The 21,362-nt window shown below is 44.7% G+C and overlaps 1 protein-coding gene across 1 annotated transcript in view; it reads left to right on the top strand.

The window, feature by feature from the left end:
- The first annotated feature begins 2,135 nt into the window (after nt 1–2,135).
- Nucleotides 2,136–21,362, top strand: part of LOC105492958 (retinoid X receptor gamma) — a 44,836-nt gene continuing 25,609 nt past the window's right edge. Inside the window, exons 1-2 of the mRNA XM_011760348.3 lie at nt 2,136–2,749; nt 18,860–19,107. Of these exons, the coding sequence (XP_011758650.1) occupies nt 2,701–2,749; nt 18,860–19,107 (297 nt within the window). The 5' untranslated portion in view covers nt 2,136–2,700. The remainder of the gene's footprint in view (nt 2,750–18,859; nt 19,108–21,362) is intronic.

Below are 21,362 nucleotides of genomic sequence, written 5' to 3'. Positions count from 1 at the left end.
AATGGGTGACGGATTAGTCTGCATTCAGTTTTAAAGTTGAAGGTGATATTGGAACCCAGGTAGCTCTGCTTCATCATTTTACAAATGAGAAAAAGGACAGGAGCCACAAAGTGAGTGGCTTAGGGTTACATCCTCTTCCTCCTTGACCTCCTCCTCCTCCCCATCATTTGCATCAAATTAGATTACATGTATCGAGCATTTAGTATTTATCTGGCATATTTCAAGTGCTTAACATGTATTGACTCATTTAATCCTCATGGTAGCCCTATAAGGTAACTGAAGCTCAGGGAGATTTAGTCATTTGCCAGTATTATGAGACTGTAAGCACTGGAACAGGGATTTTTACCCAGCAAGGTTGGCTTGTGAGTTGGTGCTTTTACTATACATATAGCCTTTCAAGGCCGTATAGCTAGTGAGTAGCAGAGCAAAGTGTCTAAGGCACTAATGAATGGACTTTTTAGTGATATAAGATGTTGTCTTTGCTATGTCCATGTCAACATTTTTATCAATGAGTTGAATAAAATATGAAAAAGCAGTCCATCAGATTTTCAGAAGTCATGCAATAGGGGTATGAATAAGAAATACTTTGTACAACAGAAGCAGGATCCCAAAAGATTTGGGATGGTGAAGGAAGCCGAAAAGTTTTAACTTCAGAGAAATATAGGAAGCATTTCATGTAGGTCCCAAAACCAATTGCCAGAGGATGGGATGAAGAATGTATATAAGAGAACACAACTTGGGGGAGATAGGGGTGGGGGAGATTTTTATGAAGTTGGTTCTACATGAATTAACATGCAGAGCTGCCCAGCTAATGCAAGTGAGCAAATGGTCCTCCTGTATTCTACATTACTTATGTCCACTGGACTCTCATCCCAGCAACAGTCAAGGCAGCTCTGGGCTCTCCAAAGCTCTTTACAGTGATGGCCTGGATCTTTCTTCCTCCTTTCTGACATGCTTTTGCTCTGATTCCCCATTTTGACCTCCTCCTTTGTCATCGTGACTTTGTTCCTGCCTCTGGCCTTTTATTCTACATTTTTGTTTTGGCTTCTCCTAGCATTTGAATCTTGATTTTTTTTCTGTGGGACTCTGAGTTGACTTACCTCTCTGGCTCTCTATGTCTTGTGCTGCATCAGGAGAAAATCTCTTATCTTTTCTCCAGCCCATCAGAGCTCAGCCCATGAAACAGACCTCCAGTGAGTATGTTGACAGCATCCCATCACCCTGCCAACACATATACCATGAGGAAAAGGTTTGGACCTTATCCAGAGGATTGCATCCAAGTCTGGCCAACCCCTTTCCTCACTGTGAGGGTATCTATGTAAATTGAAGTACATTATTAGAAAAGGGATAGGTTGGTAATAGACATGAACACTTGCTGATACATAGAATTACTGAAAGAGCCAGAGATGTTGAGGAAAGGGGGGATTATGGGCACAGCAGATCAATCTCAGGATTTGCAGAGGATCCCACTGCGAAAGACTTTTTTCATCTTTCAGGCTTCTCTTGTGTGGCCCCTGGGAGCAGTCTAGCACCTGTGGGTAGAAGCTGTAGGGAAAAAGAGCAGGTTTTATCTCTATAAGAAACTTTCTTGTGGTGAAAACTGTCTAGAGATGGAATGAGAAAGTGGTGAGCTCCCCAGTATTGGAGGTGTTCAAGTATAGGCTGAGCAGTGACTCGTCATGAAAGCTCTATGACAGACCCAAACGTCAACGAGATGCTTAGATTCTTTGATCTCGGGTCAGTTCCACACAAGACAGGCTCTGGGTCAGTGAGGACCCCGTGGTGTTTTGAACAGGTGGCAGGATAACAATGGTATATAAAATAATGCAGAGAAAGACCTTCACATCAAGCCAATCCCTCCTCCCTACCTGTAAGTTTTCCACCTGAGTGAGCTCTGGCTCCAGCTGCACTTGTCAACCTCCCGTTGTTAGAGCACAGATAAATGATTCAGGCCACCTAAGCAGGAGAGGCCCACCTCAACTTAAGGGCTGCTCTATTTTAGTTTTCCGTTGCTGGAGATTGAGTATCACGCTTTTCTAACCTTGGGCTTCTGAAAGGGCCCTGTTCTCAATTGAACCCTACCCCCTCCTCCTTTCACAGATCAAATACCAAGCACATTGGACAGATAGAAGCTCGAATGAGAAAATACATTTTAATAAAACCCCATTGATTTTTGTGGATGCAAGTCAAGGAACAGGCACCTAAAGAGTCTTCCATCCCCTGCCGTCTCCCCCCTCTCTCCTGACCTACACCGGGCGGTCATACATCGATTGGCTTCCTAGATAATAGATCGTGCCACCCGGCAGGGACCTCTGGGGACGCGCCGGGAGCTGGAAAAGTCGCACGCAGCAGCCCAACCCTGAGTTAATCAAACTAGCAACAGGATCTCAAGCAGCAGCGACGGCGGTGGCAAGAGTAGCGGTGGCGGCGGCGGCGGCGGCAGCATTATGCGTGATTACTGACAGGCACCAGCTGCTGCCGCCACAGCCGTCTCAAACGCACTATGTGGACTCTCCGATCTAGAGGCAGATTCCTGACTAATCCCAGAGGGCTGGCCCAGCCTGTGCTCCCCGGGCTGCTAGGAAGCGATGACCACTCTTGTTAACCCAAGTTGAAGAAAGCCAGGCTGTGCCTGGGAGCCGGGAGAGGCTGTACTATTTAGAAGCCGCTCAGGAGAGGAACATGAACTGAAGAGTAAACATGTATGGAAATTATTCTCACTTCATGAAGTTTCCCGCAGGCTATGGAGGTAAGTATCTCCCTTGGGCTTCACTGCTTGGACTTGTATGAGAGACTGAGAAGAAATTGGGAAATACGAATGACTGGATTAGTATTGAATTAAAAGGAGAACATATATGTTTATATGCATATATAGTGTGTATATAGCATTTTTGTGCGTGTGTGTGCATGCGTGCATGAGAGAGGAGAGGAGGCGAGAATGGTCGGTAGGTGAGGATACATTTGCATATCAGAATGAGGATATGGGGATATTCTAAGGAGAGAGTAAACCAACATGCTCGAGAATGTGTCTGAGACAAAGATAGAATAAGAGCATTGTTATAACCCAGTGTGTTTGTGTGGGTGTGAAAAGTGGAAGAGTTAACGGGGAATTACTATGATGTTCCTATTAGCCAACTTGTAATGAGAAAAAAATGTGATTAAAAAGGTTTTGCCTATCTTGAGGGTTCTTGGGATACTTTGCAACAAGGGCATGATTGTTTTACCCAAAAGCAGATTTCCCTGTAATTGGATTTTTAAAAAGAAAACATAGTGTTTTAATTTGCTACTGTGTTTTCCTTTCCCTGTTTTCTTTCCTTTTGATTTGCTAATAGCCTCTTCTCTCCTCCCCTGCTGCTGCCCCCAATTCTATTGCAAGGGTTGCTGCAATCACTTCCACTCTGGGGGTAGAGATCTGGGGATGGGGGGGTTGGGGCTCTTAGAGAATTGGCAAACTGAAGATTCAAGTCACCGTGCCAGGCAGGGCAGCCCAGTCACACTTCACAGAAGCTTCCGGAGACTAGGTCCTCAGGCTGCCTTAACGCCCTAGCACATCCGTCCCAAGGATCCCTTGATTCAGTGACAGAAACAGTACAGCCGCCCAGCTCTGAGTAAATGGAAGCAACAGCTGACCAACTGGCCTCCTGCTTGTCAGTTGGAGGCATGTAGCTTATGTTGCTGGGAGCCAAAGGAAGATTCTGGCAGGCGAGACAAAGCAGAAATTCTTATAAGGTCTTGAGAATTGAAAAGTTCCTGCTCTCCAGACTTCCTCCCTGGACCAATTCATCGGAAGCCTTGGGAGTAAAGCTTGCCTAACTCAGCTGGGCAGAACCCTCTGGGAGGCATGGTAAAACACTGCAAGGTAGAAGCGATCTCTGTCACCAGGTGTTAGACCTGGGAGTTTGCACATTCATTCAGGGTAGTTTTTATGAAGCAGGCATGGTGTTGGGCACTGGGAACACAAATGTGAATGAGACACAGTCTCTGCCCTTTGGGACTGGGGCAGACTTTACACAGACACATTATAATACTGCATGGTGTGTGTAATAGCAAACGCCTGGGTAGGTTGTACTTGGACTTGAGGTGAGGGCCATGGAAATGCTCCCGAGGTGATGTTCAAGTTCTTTGGGCCAGTCTGATGACAGAGTGAGAGCGGTGGCCAATGCTGTGTCCTGGGCATTTGATCTCTAGTCTATGTTTGGGCTCCAGATGTGAAAAGCCTCCTCAATTCCCACCTCAGTCCCATTCAGAGCTGAGAATTGCTTTTTCCTTTACATCTTAGTTCATTTGTGAGAGGTGCATGCTCATTTTCGGCCAGATTCGTGGGCCCCCCAAGGTCTGTGAGACTATGGCTTCATTAATGCCAAAGAGACCCTTGTAGACAGTTGGGTGAATAAAAGAGTTGAAGCTAGAAATATTTAGGGAGAGAACTAAAGTAAGAGCCAGAGAAAGAAGATCTAGTTAAAATTTCATGGGGGCTGGAATCTTGGAATGTTAGCATCCTAAGGACCTGAAACAGCATCTTAGGTTCTCATTTTATAGATGTGTAAAATGAGGCTCAAAGGAAGGCAGAGACTAGTCCAAGTTTACATGGGGCTGAGCTGCAGAACATTTCCAGAAAATCCCCTTACTCAAATTTATATTATTGCTTTAATATAGTGAAAAGAGCACAAGGAGGAGAGGGCAGGAAGAGGTAGTGTACTGAGTTTGGTTCCCAGTTTTTCACTTACTAGCTGTGTGACCTTAGGCAAGCTAGTGAACCTCTCTGAGCGTTAGCACCTTTCTCTCTAAAATGGGATTTATAATCTCAGCCTTAGAGTATTGTGAAAATTAAATGAGCTAGCATGTGAAAAACAGCTGCTACAGTGTTGCCCATATATTTGCTACCTAATACAATATTTTCTTCCCCTCTATCTTGCTCAGGGACTACCACACAAAATAGTTAAAAATCAGACATTATTGTAAAATAATAAATGTGGAATCTGGGAAAATAAAATTAAATCCACAAAGACCCTCACATTTTGCTGGCATAGATTTTCATAATTGTGGGGGCTCTGGTATTCAGTGTAATTAGATTTCAGATAGAAGGAAACACAGTGGTTCAGCTATGGAAGGAAACAGTTCAGTACAGCATAGGGAACTTGAGGGGAAAGGGTCATGTAGGTTGTCTACACGTCTCCTCTAACGCCACTTTTCCTTGTCATTCTTGAGGGAGGAGAACAATTATTTTGCGTAGTTCTGTTGACGTTTTCCATTTTGTTGGCATGCACCAGTTTAAGAGGAGGCCTAAATGCTGAGCCAAAGGACTCCACCCCCATCTGCAGGGAGGTCTGTTTGAGAACTTTCTGTGATGAGGGAGAGGGATACAGGAGGACTCACCAGCAGGCATAGGGGAAATTGCAGCATCAGAGTGGACGTCACCTTCAGCCTCTAACTTCCCCTGCCCCAATGCAGCAAGTTGCACCGCACTTATTAAAATATTTGGTGTATAACTGCCTGCCCTTTCACATATGAGCACGTGGAATTACAGAGGGTCCCCACGATTTGTATAAGAATCTCCAGGAAGGAAAGTTACCTTTTGGAAATAACACCAGAGATTTGTGTCTGGGCCCACGCTTACCAGATGTCAGAGCATCATCCGATCAGTGAACAAGAGATTGCTCAGACTGGCCAAAGTGTGGTGGCTACCTGGGTGACAGTGGCTCCACAAAGGTGCCCAATCCCCCAGCTTTGGGCCCTACCATGTGATGAAGAGAGAACCCTTCTCTTCTCCTTCTCTGCCAAGTCCAGGGTTTGCCAGCTGCTCAGTAATAGGTTTGTTTTTCTGGGATGAGACAGTTGCTGCCTCTTAGAGGATGGCAAAACAAAGCCTGTAATCCCCCCATCCAATTGTGCAGTAATCCTCAGGGTGAGAAGGAGATCAGGGAGAGAGAAGACTTCTCTCATTTCATTTAACAAACACACTGTACCACTAATGCTCACTACCATTGTAAGCACTTTACCAGCCTCGGCTCATGTAATCCTCATAACAACCCTAGGAGTGGGTACTGTTACCATTGTTCTCATACTCCTTTTAGAGATGAAGAAACAGAGGCTTTGAGAAGTGAAATAACTTGCTTAAGGTCTCATAGCTAGAAAATGACACAGCCAGGGATTTGAACCCAGGCAGACTAGCTCCCAGAGTTCACACTGCTGAGCTGCCTCTCACAGCTTCTGTGAGTGACACATTTGTTCTGCAAAGCCAGGGGCAGCAGCACACCCCCAGGGAGCTCCTGGTGCCCCAATCCGACCTCAGAAATGCAGCCTCAGCACTGACTGGTTGTTGCAGACCCAATGGGCTGGCCATTGAGGAATAAGCTGCACGGTAGGTTAAGAGACACTGAAGAGCAACAGTGATCTCTGCAGAATTAATTGGTGGCTTCTCTTGGGGACATACTGATTTACAAAAGACCTGTCCAAATGACCCTGGCCATTCATGTAGAATAATTGCTTTTTCACCTGAAAATAGCCATAGAGAAGGGACTGAGCTGGATGTGCTTGTATGTGTGTGTGTGCATGTGTGTGTGTATGCTAGAACATATTTTTCCCCTCCACAGATATGTGGGTGGCTAATTGGAACCTATCATGGGCATAAGTGGTTAAGGTTTATGTGGAAAGGAGTAACTGTTTATGAGATTTAGGAAGGAACATATTTAGTATAAACTATTTTCTAAAACATTTACAATCTCACCAAGATATAGAGAGCTGAATAGCAACTGGGGGAAGAAATTGTGCAAAGAGTAATCTAAATGCCCCACCTCTTCCTTCCCCTCATTATGAAGCTTCTTGGTCTGCAGAGAACTTAGCCACCAGCATTGGATGGCGGGTGTGCCAGGGGCTCCCAGAGGAAGCTGGTGTTTTCTCCTCTTTTGTTTTTTTTTTTTTGAGGCGGAGTCTCGCTCTGTCGCCCAGGCTGGAGTGCAGTGGCGCGATCTCGGCTCACTGCAAGCTCCGCCTCCCGGGTTCCCGCCATTCTCCTGCCTCAGCCTCCCGAGTAGCTGGGACTACAGGCGCCGCCACCACGCCCGGCTAATTTTTTTTTTTTTGTATTTTTAGTGGAGACGGGGTTTCATTGTGTTAGCCAGGATGGTCTCGATCTCCTGACCTCGTGATCCGCCCGTCTCGGCCTCCCAAAGTGCTGGGATTACAGGCTTGAGCCACCGCGCCCGGCGTTTTCTCCTCTTTTTAAAAGTAGAAGACACAAAGACCCAGGGAATGAAGTGAATTTTCTAGAATGCATGGGTTTTGATGGCTCTCATGAGATTGACTCAGTCCTGGCTCAGTGATCCTCAGAAGAAAGTGAAAATACAGGTTGAGTATCCCTAATCCAAGCATCTAAAATCTGAAATGCTTCAAAATCCAGAACTTTTTGAATGCCAAGATGATGCTCAAAGGAAATGCTCATTGGAGCATTTTGGGTTTCAGATTTCTTGATTATAGATGCTCAATTGCTAAGTATAATGCAAACATTCCAAAATAAAAAAAAATCCTAAATCCAAAACACTTCTGGTGTTAAGCATTTTGGATAAGAGATACTTAACCTGTATCAACTCATTTCATAACTACAACACCACTTTAAGGTTGGTAGTTTTATTATCCCCATTATACAGATGCAAAAACTGGGGGACAGAGAAATTAATAACTTGCCAAAGGGAACTTGGTTACTAAATGATACAAGTGGCATTCGAATATGAGGAAAAGCAGCAGATCCAGATTTTAATCCCAGCCCTACCATGTACTATATTGTACTACTCTGTAAATTCTTATAGCAGTTACCCAGCACAGCCCTTCCCCCACCCCTTCCCAATTCAATACTTGGCCTCTCCCAGGATTTTGACCCTGGGCCTTTCTCACTAGAACACTCCACAGTTTGACTCCAGCTCCTCACAATTCAACTCCCAGTTTGTGTTCCCGTCCTCAGGGCTCCCAGCCCAGCCTAATCTTCTTCTCCCTCCTCTTTCCACAAAAGAGCCACTCAGACACCAGGGATTAGCTAATATGCATTTCTTATATTTGAATTATTATGAGCATTTTCAAAGGGACTTTCACGTAAACATGTAGGCTGCACAATACCCTGAGATGGAATGGGAAGGTATTTTATACCTGTTTCACTGGTGCAAAGCTTTACATTTTAACAGATGTAGAAAACAAGAGGTTAGACATTAAATTTCCAGTGAATGGGGAGCAGAGGGAAACTTTCTTCTGATGAGAAGGACATCTTCTCTGCTACAAAAGCCCTTTCTGGCTTCCTCAGTGGGGAAAATCAAGGAACATGTGGGGGAGTGGAGAGCGTGTAGAAGAGGCCCTCCTTCTGCCCCTGGAGGCTCAGCCCTCTCAGCCTCTCAGTGGGAATGTGAGAATGAAAGTATGCATTAGCAGATGGGTTGACGCTGCTGCATGCTTCATGCAACCCCAGTTCGGACCAGCTGGCTAGCCTTCGGAAGCCACACAGGGCAGTTCCACCTGGATTCATGCAGCCCCCAGAGAAGGGCTGATGAGCTGCTCAGGGTGGGACCTGGGGTTGCTTCTAGTACTTGAAGGAAGGGGGAAGGAGAGAGTGGCATCCCTGCCTCTCTCCCTCTCCTCCACCCCCCTCTTCCCCTCCCTCCCACTCCTCCCACCTCCCTTCACGCCCGCCTCCCTCCCCTAAAATCTGTAATGATGGAGGTAGTGAAAAGCAGGGAAAGATTGATAATCAGCCTCATTATTACCAGCATTATATATAATTATAGCAAAACCTCACTCATTTGGATCAATTGAGAGAAAAATCAGTCTAAATTTGTGACAAGTTGGCAGATTACTTTTAAATTACAATTTTATTACTTCTAAGTAACACATGTGAATAGTTTGTGTTTCAAGTACCACAAGCTAATGGTTACTCAGTGGGGATTTTAGAAAACCTGCTTTAAAAGATTCTTTTGTAATTAACACTCCGTTAATATGCTAATGTGCTCCTACCATGCTTTTTAAATTGCTTGAAAACGTATGTATCTTAAATAGGCTCAACACTTCTACCATCTTATTTGCTCAACAAACATTTATTATTATTATTTTGTGAATGAACAAACACAAACTAGCTTATACCGTGACCAATTTAGTCACCAGTCTCAATTAATTATGTTGTAAATTAATATGACCATGTTGGTTGCTTTTGTTTAGAAACCAGACTTTTAGAACTTGAAGAACCACCTCATTTTATAGAAGAGAGGTTGAGAGACTTGCCCAAGGGCACACAGGCAGAAACAGCAGGTCTTCTGGCTCCTGGGCCCAAGGTTATTCCATCTGCTACATAATGTCTTACATTCCCAAAACTCTTTATAAATATGTGCTATCTATTTCCATACCAATCACTGGGTTATCAGTCAAAAAATATTCGTTGAGTGCCTATTCTGTGCCAAGCCCTGTGCTTAATCCCCATATAATGGGGAAAATAAAACTACCAACCTTAAAGTGGTACTGTAGTTATGAAATGAGTTGATACAAGTTAAGTATCCTTCATCCAAAACGCTTAACACCGGAAGTGTTTTGGATTTGGGAATTTCTTTTTATTTTGGAATGTTTGCATTATACTTCCCAATTGAGCATCTATAATCCAGAAATCTGAAATCCAAAATGCTCCAACAAGCATTTCTTTGAGCATCATCCTGGTATTCAAAAAGTTCTGGATTGTGAAGCATTTCAGATTTTAGATGCTTGAATTAAGGATACTCAGTCAGAGCTGAGTCAATCTCAGCACTACAGATAGAGGGGCCTCCTCCTGGAGGCCACCGTCTATTTCATTCAAACTTCAAACTGACAGTGTAGTCTGTAAGGCAGAAATTATTCCCATTAGACAGATTAGGAAACTGAGGTTCAGAATGATAAAGTGGCCCTTTTGAGGGCTTGCTGCAAATTGTTATAGATCTAGAATTTGAGTCTAGTCTAGCAGAATTTCTGTGAACATTTCTGCATATAATTAATGACATTTTGCTTGCACACCACCTTTCCCAGCCAGCACCAAATTATAGACCTTGCTGGTACAGATGGATATTATGCCATCCCTAACAAATGAGAGGCTCCAGGGGATCCTGCTAACGAGGACCGGCTGGCTGTCCCTTTAAGCCAATTCCTTATACTGGTACACCGTGTACCAGTTAGTCCATGAAGGCAGATGTCAATGAGTGTTTGAAGCAGATGCCAATGAGGGTGCCCCCAGTTCTCCCCTCGTTCCTAAAGTCCTTGAACATCAATTATGTGCACACCCAGCTCTTGAGTCCATGACCTCTGTCCATTTCTCTCTCTGGATTTCTTGTTCAGATAGGCTCTCTCTATCTGAACGAGGCAATCTCTATAGATTGTCTTCTAAAGATGGCAGTCATCTTAAAATACAGCAAACTATATTCCTAGTCCCATGTTACCACTGGGTAATATGCAGAACATTATCTGTTCTCAGGTTCTAAATCCCTGAATTCTTTGAATCCATTCACTTAAACTCAGCCCTAAGAAAAATTTGCAGAAATAATTAATCTCCAAATGTTTTGAAGGCATCAGAGCTTGTCACTAGTTTATACATTCTGCCAGGGCAGGGAATGGGCTTCACGCTCTTGGTGTCTTACACAACCCATGTACAAGCAGATGGTTAGCCAGGAGTGCTGGCTGACTGACTGACTGGCATTCTCCATCAGTCTAGAATGTTCTTCCCCTCCTCTCCAACCTCTGCTCTCCGCATCGCTGGGGCTGTGCAAACACAGATACTGTGAGCCCTGAACCCTCCAGAAGGCTGCTTCCCCATGACACTAGTGACCAATAAAATGAAAAGGAGGAACAAAGGAGATGTTGAGTCACAGAAATGAAACCCAGGCAACCAGCCTAGAAGAAACACTTCAAAATACTCATTAAGCACTTTGTTTCCCATTCCTCTGACATCTTTTAAATGCTTTTTGAATTAAAGATGATAACAGGCCTCTCCACTTTTCAAGTTTGGATGTTAATTCTGAAATCCCAACAGGAGTTTGGGATTGACCTTTAACCTTGAAACTCTTGCTGTCCCCCACTTCTGCCCCCATCTGGTTACAGTAGCTGATAAAAGAGGGCAAGGAACTCCAGGTTGTTCCATTTGCATTTGAGGAAATGGGGGGGTCAGGACTTCTCAAAGTCACCGCCTGGGGCGAGGGTCTCCTGAAAATGATAGGAGTTGGAAGTCCCAGGTCATGGCTCCCTTTCTGTCTGACCTCATGAGTGCCTGCCCTGGGATGATTTGTGAAAACATAATTTTCTGAAAATGGTGCTCCCTCCAAGGCAGCATCCATGTCTTATTTTACTTTGTCAGCATCTCATAGTGTGCCATCTGACACTTTAAGAACAGGCGAATCTCCTCTAAGAAAAAGGTACATACCAAATTCTAGCTAAATTTAGTGCCATAGTCTCCAGATTTTCTGTAGAAAAGGGAACTAACTTTTATTAAGTGTTTAGAATTTTCCAGGCTTGATTTTATTTAACCCTCACACTGTGGAAGGGTAACCCTTGTGGTTGGTAGCATTGAGCTATTTTACCAAAGGGTGGGAGGAGGACTCACTGTGGCTCAGCCCCCTCTACTCCCCTTCCTGCCACCCCAGGTGGCTCCAAGGGGACTCAGGGGAACCACAAACAGCCACAGGTCCTGGGCAAGCCGTACCTGCTTTCCGCAGTGTCCTTGCTTGTAACTGAGGGGTTGAACTCGATGATCTGCTGGCCCCTCTGTGTAGCTTTGACAGTCAATCCAGCTTGGTGACAGGGAAGCTGGAGGAAGAGCAGTGTGGTGCTAAGGTGTTGGGGATCACTACTAACTGAAGAGCAATCAGAAACGGTAATGGTAATAGAACTTCTCCAGAATGATCCCCTAGAGGTCTGCAAGCTTATTGGAATGCAGCCATATCTGTGTGCATTCGCTTACCCATTGACTGTGGCTGCTTTCACACTACCAAGGATATTGTGAGTAGTTGTCACAGAGACGGTACAGCCAGCAAGACTGAAATGCTTACTGTCTGACCCTTGAAAGAAAAAGTTTACCAACCTCTACTCCAGAATGCAAAATCAGGTTCCACATATTAAAATAAGTTGAGGTCCACTTGGAAAAATATTTTAATCCTTGTTTTATTAGCACCTTTGGGGGCCCAGTCCCCTGCCCCCGACTCCTAGTCATTTTGTTCATTTGCTGCAATTATTTGTGTTCTAAAGGAAAAGAATGCATTATGATCCATAAGTAAGTTGTAAAGAGCATAGGGTAAGAAATGAGTATCTTATTTGTTCTTACACATAGTCCACCCATTTTGGGCTTATCTGGGCTTACCTTCCACTATCTCTCTTCTACCCTGGCAAGTGGCAAGCACAGTGCACGAGTTCAGCACAGCAGCCCCGGCACGAGACTGCCTGGATTTGGATCCTGGCCCTGCTTTTTACCAGCTAGGAGGTCTTGGCAGTTTGCTTAATCTCCCTGTGGCTCCACTTTCCTGTCAGTAAAATGGGGATGAGGATACTAATAGTACCTTATTTCCAAGGGCCCTTGAGAATATTAAACAAGATGATGCATGCCATACCCTTGGAAGGGTGCCTAATAAATATTAGCCACTCCAAGCTGAGTATCCCTTATTGGAAATGCTTGTGAATCAAAATATTTCAGATTTTAAATCTTTTTTTGATTTTGGGATATTTACATTATATACTTACTGGTTTTGCACTCCTAATCCAAAAATCCCAAATACTCCAATGAATGTTTCTTTTGAGAGTCATGTCAGTGCTGAAAAAGTTTTGGATTTTGAAACATTTTGGATTTGGGATTTCTAGATTAGAGATGCTCAACATGTATAAAGTGTTTAGAACCATGTCTGGCTTGTGGCAGTTGCTCAGTAAATATTAGTTATTGTTATTGTTACACAACAGAGGCGGTGACAGTCAGTTGTTGGTTGAAGTGCCTGTGCCTGGCAATCTCCTGCTGACCTTGCTCAGCAGCATGTCTGTGTTAAGAGTCAAGCCGGGAAAGGATATATGAGTAAATTTGCTACAGACAAAGAAAAATAAGCCACGTGTCTGAGAATCCTGTGATTGCTGGGCTTTCACACCATATCCCTCCCTTGGAGGAACAGAGGCAGCCTTTGGTGTGTGACACTTCCACCGTGGGAGAGATCAGAGTGGGACAGGGCCCCATGGTGCTCCTGTGACTTCATATGGAGACTCCTGACTCTGAAAAATGCCAAGTCTTTAGCTCTGTCCCTTTCCCCATGGGTGGGCATTAGCCATTATCAATGATTCATTACAAGTTTCCATTCCAACCTGAAGAGGGTTGCTAATGGGAGAGCAAACTCTCTACCCTTCCTGGCACAGCAGCAAAGGGGTGGAAACACCAAGACATTTGCTACCTTGTCTGGCCAGTCAGAAAAACTGCATGCTTGACATTTTGCTTTTATTGGCTGAGGATGAGGTTGCTAAGCAACTTCCTTACCTTGGTAAGAATTCTGTAGTTCTAAGTACCCTGGCTTTTGTGTCCCCTTTCTCAGTAAGTCTCTCTCTCTCTCTCTCTCTCTCTCTCTCTCACACACACACACACACACACACAGACACACACACACACGCAATGCAATTCATTGTTTAGAGATTGGGGTTCTGGTAAACATCAGGGACATTGCTTTCTTATGCAAATAATTTCTGTTGATAAACTTTATACCTAGTTATATACATTAATTAACAAAAAATTAATGACTTCATAATCTCAGGAGCTCTCAGCAGTCCTCTGAGTTAGGCCTATTTGTCTCAATTTATGAATGAGGAAACTGCAGTTTATAGAGGTCATGTTCCTTGCTCAAATTTACATAGCTGGAAAGTGGCAGAACCTCAACCTAGAACTCTTTGACTTCCGAGCTCTTGTCTCCTCCTTAGTCCTGCATCCCTGAAACCATATTGCCATCAATGAACATAGGGACTTTTGGAGTCATTGTAGAGTTATGCACTCTACAGATTCCCTTCTCAGTTTTGGCTCCTGGTGACATTCTTAGCATCTTTAATTGGAATGCCAAATGGTTTGAAGGCCTAACATGGTCCAGTTGATGGTGACAGGTACCCCTCAGTACCTGGTCCAGGCTCAGACCATTCCAGACCACCAACACCTGCACTTCTTTCTTTTCAGTGCCAATGAGCCAGGTCCTACCCAATGCTCATGAAACATTAGTGCTGGAAGGGATCTTACAGGTCACTGAGTGCCAGCTCCTTACTGGGGGAAATGAGACCCAGGAGGATGCAATGTTATTCTTGGGTATGTTACCAGGAGAGAAGAAAACCTTTTGAGGAACTCCACTAGCGCTTTTTCATTAGATAAATTATTTTGTAAATAAAATCATCGCCTGAGCAAAGAGAATGAACTCTGCAGCCTACAGACTTGGTGCATTTTCCAGGCATCTGGTATAGGTGGCTGGAAGATCAAGAGGGCACAGGGGAAGGCAGGGAGCAAGGTTGATGGGATGCCAGGGCCAGGGGTCACGTCACAGAGTGAATTGGGCTGAGAGACTGAATCAGGCCATTTGTGCTGTTGAAGATACCTCAGACTAGGTAATTTATAAATAATAGGAATTTATTGCTCACAGTTCTGGAGACTTGGAAGTTCAGGATCAAGATGCGAGTGGGTTCGTGTCTGGTGAGGGCCACTCTCTGCTTCCAAAGATGGTGCCTCACATGATGGAAGGGATGGAAAAATGGACAAATGGTGCATCCTCTGATGCAGAAGAGATGAAAGGGCCAGGCAGTTCACTGAAGTCCTGTCTTATAAGGGCATTAATCCCATTTGTGAGGGTGGAGCCCTCATGGCCTACTTACCTCCAAAAGGCCCCACCTGTTACTACTCTCTTATGGTTTAAATTCCAACACAAAGTTTGGAAGGACACATACATTTAAATCATTGCAAGGACCAAAAGGGAGCATTAGGGAAAACCTTCACTTCAGATTTGGACTAGACTTATCCTAGGCTGAGGGCTAGACAGAGTCTACCCTCGATCAATTTGCAATAAACACCACTCATCCTTCAAACAGGAGCCTGCCTACTTGCAGCTGGTGCTGAAGGGAAACCTGTCAGTTTTCTGCCTAGTTCATAGCTTAACCAGAAGGCTCTCGGTGGGGAAGGAAAAGAAATAAGATATAATCAGGTATCTGGAAAACTTGTGGTGCTTATTGGTATTAGCTATAGTTTCCATGGGGCTGTGGGGGAAAAAAAAAAAGGAATGAGAGAGGCTGACAAAGACATCACAGACAGGTATGCATTAGTGTCTATTTGGGAGAATAGATGAATTTTCCATTGAGGAACACTTTTGTCATAAAAGTTATTGTTTTCCAACTTGTCTAAAAGCAAAGCTATTTATTTCTAAGAACTACTGGGCCATTGTGAGAGGCAAAGAACTAAAATGCATTTGTCTAAGATGTATTTGCCTTTTAAAATTCCATTTTACTTTTTAAAATGTAGTTATAAAATAGCCCACCTCTTCTGGGTCATTGACTCAACAGAAATAAATCACATTTTAAAGGCCATTGATAGCCAAACTTTAACTCATTATTTCATTGTATCTCAACAATGTACCATTCTCACCACTGTGCCGAGTAGTCAAGTTGCCTTACTTCTTTTTAATAATGAGAACAACAAAAATGTACTTTAAATTTCAAATCACTTTCACATCATTATCTCATTTTATTTTTGAAACAACTCATGAGTTCTTCAAAGTCCATATTTGTATATTTTTGTGCAGGTTGATGTTTCTTAAACATCATTCCTTTGCATACTATTTTCATGATATTTTATATATCCTCTGTACTTAGACTTTTTCTTAAATCAATTTACTGTTTTTAAGAAAGCTTAAATAGCTATCTTTAGGAAGATAATTTTATAACAAAAAATGAGAGCTCAGTCCCTCCCGATAAACAACAGGAAACAGAAAACATAAATATAAAACTATTAATTTTCTTTTAAGTTTGCTGACATACCACTTAAAATGTCCTTTGTCACTGGTAGCAGAGGGACCACACCCTGGAACTCTTGAATTGATGAGTGTGAGGCAAACTCTTGCTCTTGCCTGTCCCCTCAGTCTAGGCCTGATGTCAGGCTTTGGTTCTTGACCCTGGGGATAAAGAAATAGAAGGCGCAGTCTCTCTCAGATCTGTTTAAAGCAGAATAAAAAGGAAAGTTGCAGGGTGCTCTGGTCTGTTTTTGGCAAGCCTAAGCAAGAAGGGAAAGTCAATTTCCTTCAGATAGCTTGGTCATGGGGGAAGGACAGCTGTCTTCCCAGTGGAGTTCATGGCTCCTCACCCATTGAGTCAAGGCTGGCTCCTAACTCACCTGTCACACTTTATCTTAGTAACAGACTCAAGGTATACATTGGCTCGTTAAATGTCACAGCCCCCAGGGCCTCAGAAGAGTCTAAAACTGCTCTTTCCAATGAGTGGCCATCTGAAAAGAGTCTCTTGGTTTTCTTGGCTTTGAGTTCTTGAGTGCTGCCCTCTTTTCTCTCCTTCAGATGAACTTTCAGCTTGAGATCACTTCATAATTGAGTCATCTTGTACTCTTGGTGCAGATGGCTCTCCAATCATCTTTGCTGTCCTTGACAATAAACACAGAGGAGAGCGTGGGTTTCAGATTGGCAATTTGAATTGAGGCTTTGCAACTAACTACCTGGGCAGTGCCAGGTAATCTGATAGAGATGGAGAGACAAAACTGGACATGGTTTTTTCCTTTTTGTTTAGTGGGAAAGACAGGGAAATAAACAAATATGGCGATATAGTATAACAAATGCTAAGATACGAGTAAGGACAGACAGTTTTAGGAAACAAAAAAGGGCAGCAAACCAGACCAGGAACACCAGGAAAAGCTTCCTGGAGGAGGTGGCACTTGAGTTAGACCTTGAAGGTTGAATAAGAGCTTCTAGACAGTGGAGGCAGAGGTAAGTCACCCTGGAACGGGGAATGGTATGGGGTTACGTGGAGCCTACGTTTTCTCATCTGCAAAAGGCTAAAATGATCTTCATATGCTTATTGTCAGGATAACGTTATGGAAATTGCCTGATGCTATTGAGGACAAATAATAAATATCTGAGTTATTCATTTTAACCACTTTGCCACTCCCCTGCGGGCCTGCAGCATATATTTCCTCCTTGATTGTGGTACTTAGGACATGGGGTGTTGGGACTTACCTGTTTATGAGGCAATCGTCCCTGATAGACCAAAGCTCCGTAGGTAGAACGAGGGTCACAGCTTCCTTGGAGTAACTTTCTTCTATAAGTAGCCCTTAACTAAGCTAGCAGAAGCTCCTAGAGAAACTGCAGGTTGACATTTTTTCCAGTGGGATATTTATGTTTAAGAATGGTTTCACAGTTATGTTTCTGACACTTCCTGCTCTCCTCCAGAATTTGAAGGAAGCCAGTTTTTCCCAGCATCCTACTCCTAACACTACACTTAGCACCCACTGATGTTGCCCAAAGGCTTAGGACAATGCCTTGCACGTAGTAGGCACTCAAGAAGTATTTGTTGAATGAATAGTGAGCCACATAAAGTTAGGCATATGACTTCCTCCACTCCTTATCACATCTGCTTGGCAAGGTGTCTGACCCACAGCAGCCATCTGAGAATGGGGTAGCTTCTCCAGCAGGCCGTGCTTACTGAGCACTTAATCCTCTCCCTTTCTATCCATGTGGACAGCATGGGTGCCATGGATGTGCCGCGTGCCACTACTGTGCACATGGCTTCCTCGCATCTGTTCTTGCATGCTAGCTGCACAGGGATCTAATGATGTGATCCACGGTGGGCTGCACTGTGGTGTTTTCTAGTCTCTGCTTTGCTGCCGCAGATCCTAAAGTTTATAGCTCCTCTCTTCTGGAAAGAATGTTCCATGCGGGGCTCCCAAGATGACAGGAGGGCACTCTCCTGTTTCATCTCGAGTTTGCTACTGACTACAGGGGAATGTGGGTTCAGTTTATTGGAAGAAAGTGGTACTGATGATCTCCTCACCCAGACCCTGTTCTACAGACACTTTTGGTTGCAGCATTCTATTCTTGGAGGCAGAAATGGTCTCAGCAGTCCGGTCTGCACTTGCCTTCCTGTGTTTCCTGGGCCTCTGTGGTCATAAAGCCACGCCTAGCCATTCCAAATCTCCCCTGAGTGCTAATTAACCCTGTGCTATAGAGAAAGACAGGACAAGAACATCATGTACATAAAGCTTCAATAGATATAGGAAACTAGGGGTATGACAACAGCCACTGCCTTCCCCATCATTATTATGCAATGTGACCCCTGACGTCAACGACTGTGTGCTCTTCAGCTCTGAATCCCTAGCACCTGGCACCCTAATAAATGTTTGTTGCATGTACATGAATGAATCTCAGCCCTGCCCCAATTCTCAGAGCAATATGAGTTCTAGGCAGGGAATTCTGGAGCAGCCTGGGAACCTACTTGCTCTCCCCATCTGAGGTTTGGTGTAGACTCACCTTCCCTGGCTGGCTGGCCCAGGCCACAGTCACTCAGGCCAGGAGCTTGTGGACTGTGCCCCTTGTTGCACTGGCTGTGGATCCAGCATCACCCAGAATGGATTCCAAGCTGGGCCCCAGAGAACATCCATGCTTATTTCTGTCCTAGGCCAGGCCCTCTCCCCTCTGTGTCCCTCGCTTGTCTTTATACCACCAGGGTAGTGTAGGTGAGAGCACCTAGGGCTCACAGATGTGTAGGTGTGGCTAAAAAGAGGGGCAAGATACAGGAAAGAAAGGTGGGGCTGAGCTTCTGTCCCCCAGGGCCCATTTCGTTGCCCCCCAACCTCCCACCACCTATATTCTTCTTCTCCTTGCAGGCTCCCCTGGCCACACTGGCTCTACATCCATGAGCCCGTCAGCAGCCTTGTCCACAGGGAAGCCAATGGACAGCCACCCCAGCTACACGGACACCCCAGTGAGTGCCCCACGGACTCTGAGTGCAGTGGGGACCCCCCTCAATGCCCTGGGCTCTCCGTATCGAGTCATCACCTCTGCCATGGGCCCACCCTCAGGAGCACTGGCAGCACCTCCAGGAATCAACCTGGTTGCCCCACCCAGCTCTCAGGTAGGTGTTCTTCCTCTCCAAGGCCTTTCCAGCCATCTTACATGGTCTCACCCAGGCTGCTCCTGGAGCAGAACCAGCACTCAGCAGGTGCATAATGTGTGCTTGGCGAAGGGGTTGGATGGTCTCTGCAGACGTCCTTCAGGCAGGGCCTTCAATGCATGTGTCCTCAGGCTGAGCGGTCCTGAAGAACTGACAACTCCTCATGGTCCAGGGGACTGTGACCAAAAGGGAGCCTGCCTTGTGGTTTTAGTAGTTCAGCCCTGGCTGTGATTTCAACATCTCTCAGGGTTGTTTGTGTCATCAGCAGAGTGGACCTCTTTCATTCTTCTCAATTCAATCTTGAGTCACTGAAGTGCCATGTGCTCTTGTTAAAGGCAATGCAGAAATGATCAGGATATGGCCATTGCTTTTCAGGAGCTTACAACAGAGAGGAGAAATAGACAGGTATGGCAATGGATAAATTGAGAACAAGGCAGACTGCATTACATGCTGTCTCTGAGACTATGGGAAGTCGGGAAGGAAACTTTACCTTAATTTCGAGTACCTTCTGCTATGATGGAGGAGAAGAGGTATTTGCACGGTACATGGTAGGTTGCTACTCTGCAGAGCCTATAGGATGACCAGATGTCTTTACTTCCTTCTAGCAATACCACACTAAGGTCATCATCCTTCCCCTCTTGCAATGGTTGGCTATTGCTGCAATAATGCTGCATAACAAAAAATTCCCAAACACTTATCTTCTCACTCATATGTCTACCTTAGACTAGGACAGATGGCTCTGCTTCAGATGGTGAGTGAGTGGGCTCAGCTATAGCCCACTCAGGTTTCAGTAGGAGCAGCAGCTACCTGGGGCATGCTTTTCTCATGGTGTGTCATAGAAATGTGAAAGTCCAAACCCAACCCAGAAAGCACAGTGAAGTCTCTACTCAAATCATGCCCACTGATATTCCATCAGCGTAAGAAAACCAAATGACTGATTCAGGCCAGGGACGGTGGCTCATGCCTGTAATTCCAGCACTTTGAGAGGCCGAGGTGGGTGGATCACAAGGTCAGGAGGTCAAGACCAACCTGGCTAATAAAGTATTTTGTATTCTAAAAATACAAAAAATTAGCCGGGCATGGTGGCAGACGCCTGTAATCCCAGCTACTCGGGAGGCTGAGGCAGGGGAATAGCTTGAACCTGGGAGGCGGAGGTTGCAGTGAGCCGAGATCGTGCCACTGCACCACTGCACTTCAGCCTGGGCAACAGAGTGAGACTCCATTTCAAAAGAACAAAACCAAGCAAAACAAAATATGACAGATTCCAACATTGATGGGACAAGGAAGAAGGCTGTGTCTATACTACTGGGAGGTACTGCAGAGACACGATGCAAAGAATATGAAGAATGAAAAGGAGTGAAGTATTAAGAACAATAATCCCATCTGCCATACCTTCTTCTCTTCCTGTATAATAGCCAGGGTTCCTGCTGCCCCAACTACCAGCACACCTAGAGGCAGAACTGGCAGGTCCTTTACGTGTCAACTTGACTGTGCCATAGGATGCCCTCATATTTGGTTAAACATTGTTCTGGGTGTTTCTGAGAGGGTGCTTTTGGATGAGATGAACATTTAAATAGGTAGACTGAGTAAAGGAGTTTGCCTTCTCTAATGTGAGTGGGCATCATCCAATTAGTTGAAGATCTGAATAGAACAAAAAAGCTCACCCTCCTCTGAGTAAGAGAGAACTTTCCTGCCTATGACCTTTGAACTGTGACATCATTTTTTTCCTGTCTCTGAACTTGAACTGAAGCATTTGCTCTTCCTGGGTCTCAAGCCTGCTGGCCTTTGGAGTGTGCCATGAGCTTTTTTAGGTCTCCAGCTTGCTGACTCACCCTGTGGATCTTGGGACTTATCAGCCTCCAAAATCATGTGAGACAATTGCTTATAATGAAATTTAAAATACATACACACACACACACACACACACACACGCCTCCTATAGATTCTGTTTCTTTAGAGATCACTGACTAACGCAGTCCCAAAGCCTCCTTCGAATATGGTTTTGAAGAGGAGGCAGGGCTCCTTTTATGTCAGCATTTTCTGCTACTCCAGAGAGAACTTCAGTAACCACACCTGGAGTCTCCTCTGAGATACCTCATATTCTAGGCGTCTGAAAGCAAATTCTTGTGGAGTTATGGCATAGAGCCAGTAAGGACTTCAAAAATGTATTGCTCCATGGATGAGATAATTAGGAAACTGCCTTAGAGATAAGCTAG

This window comes from Macaca nemestrina, chromosome 1, assembly GCF_043159975.1.
Source record: "Macaca nemestrina isolate mMacNem1 chromosome 1, mMacNem.hap1, whole genome shotgun sequence".
Taxonomy (NCBI): Eukaryota; Metazoa; Chordata; class Mammalia; order Primates; family Cercopithecidae; genus Macaca; species Macaca nemestrina.
The sequence above is the reverse complement of the archived record's forward strand: the minus strand, read 5'-3'. Positions and strand labels throughout refer to the sequence as shown.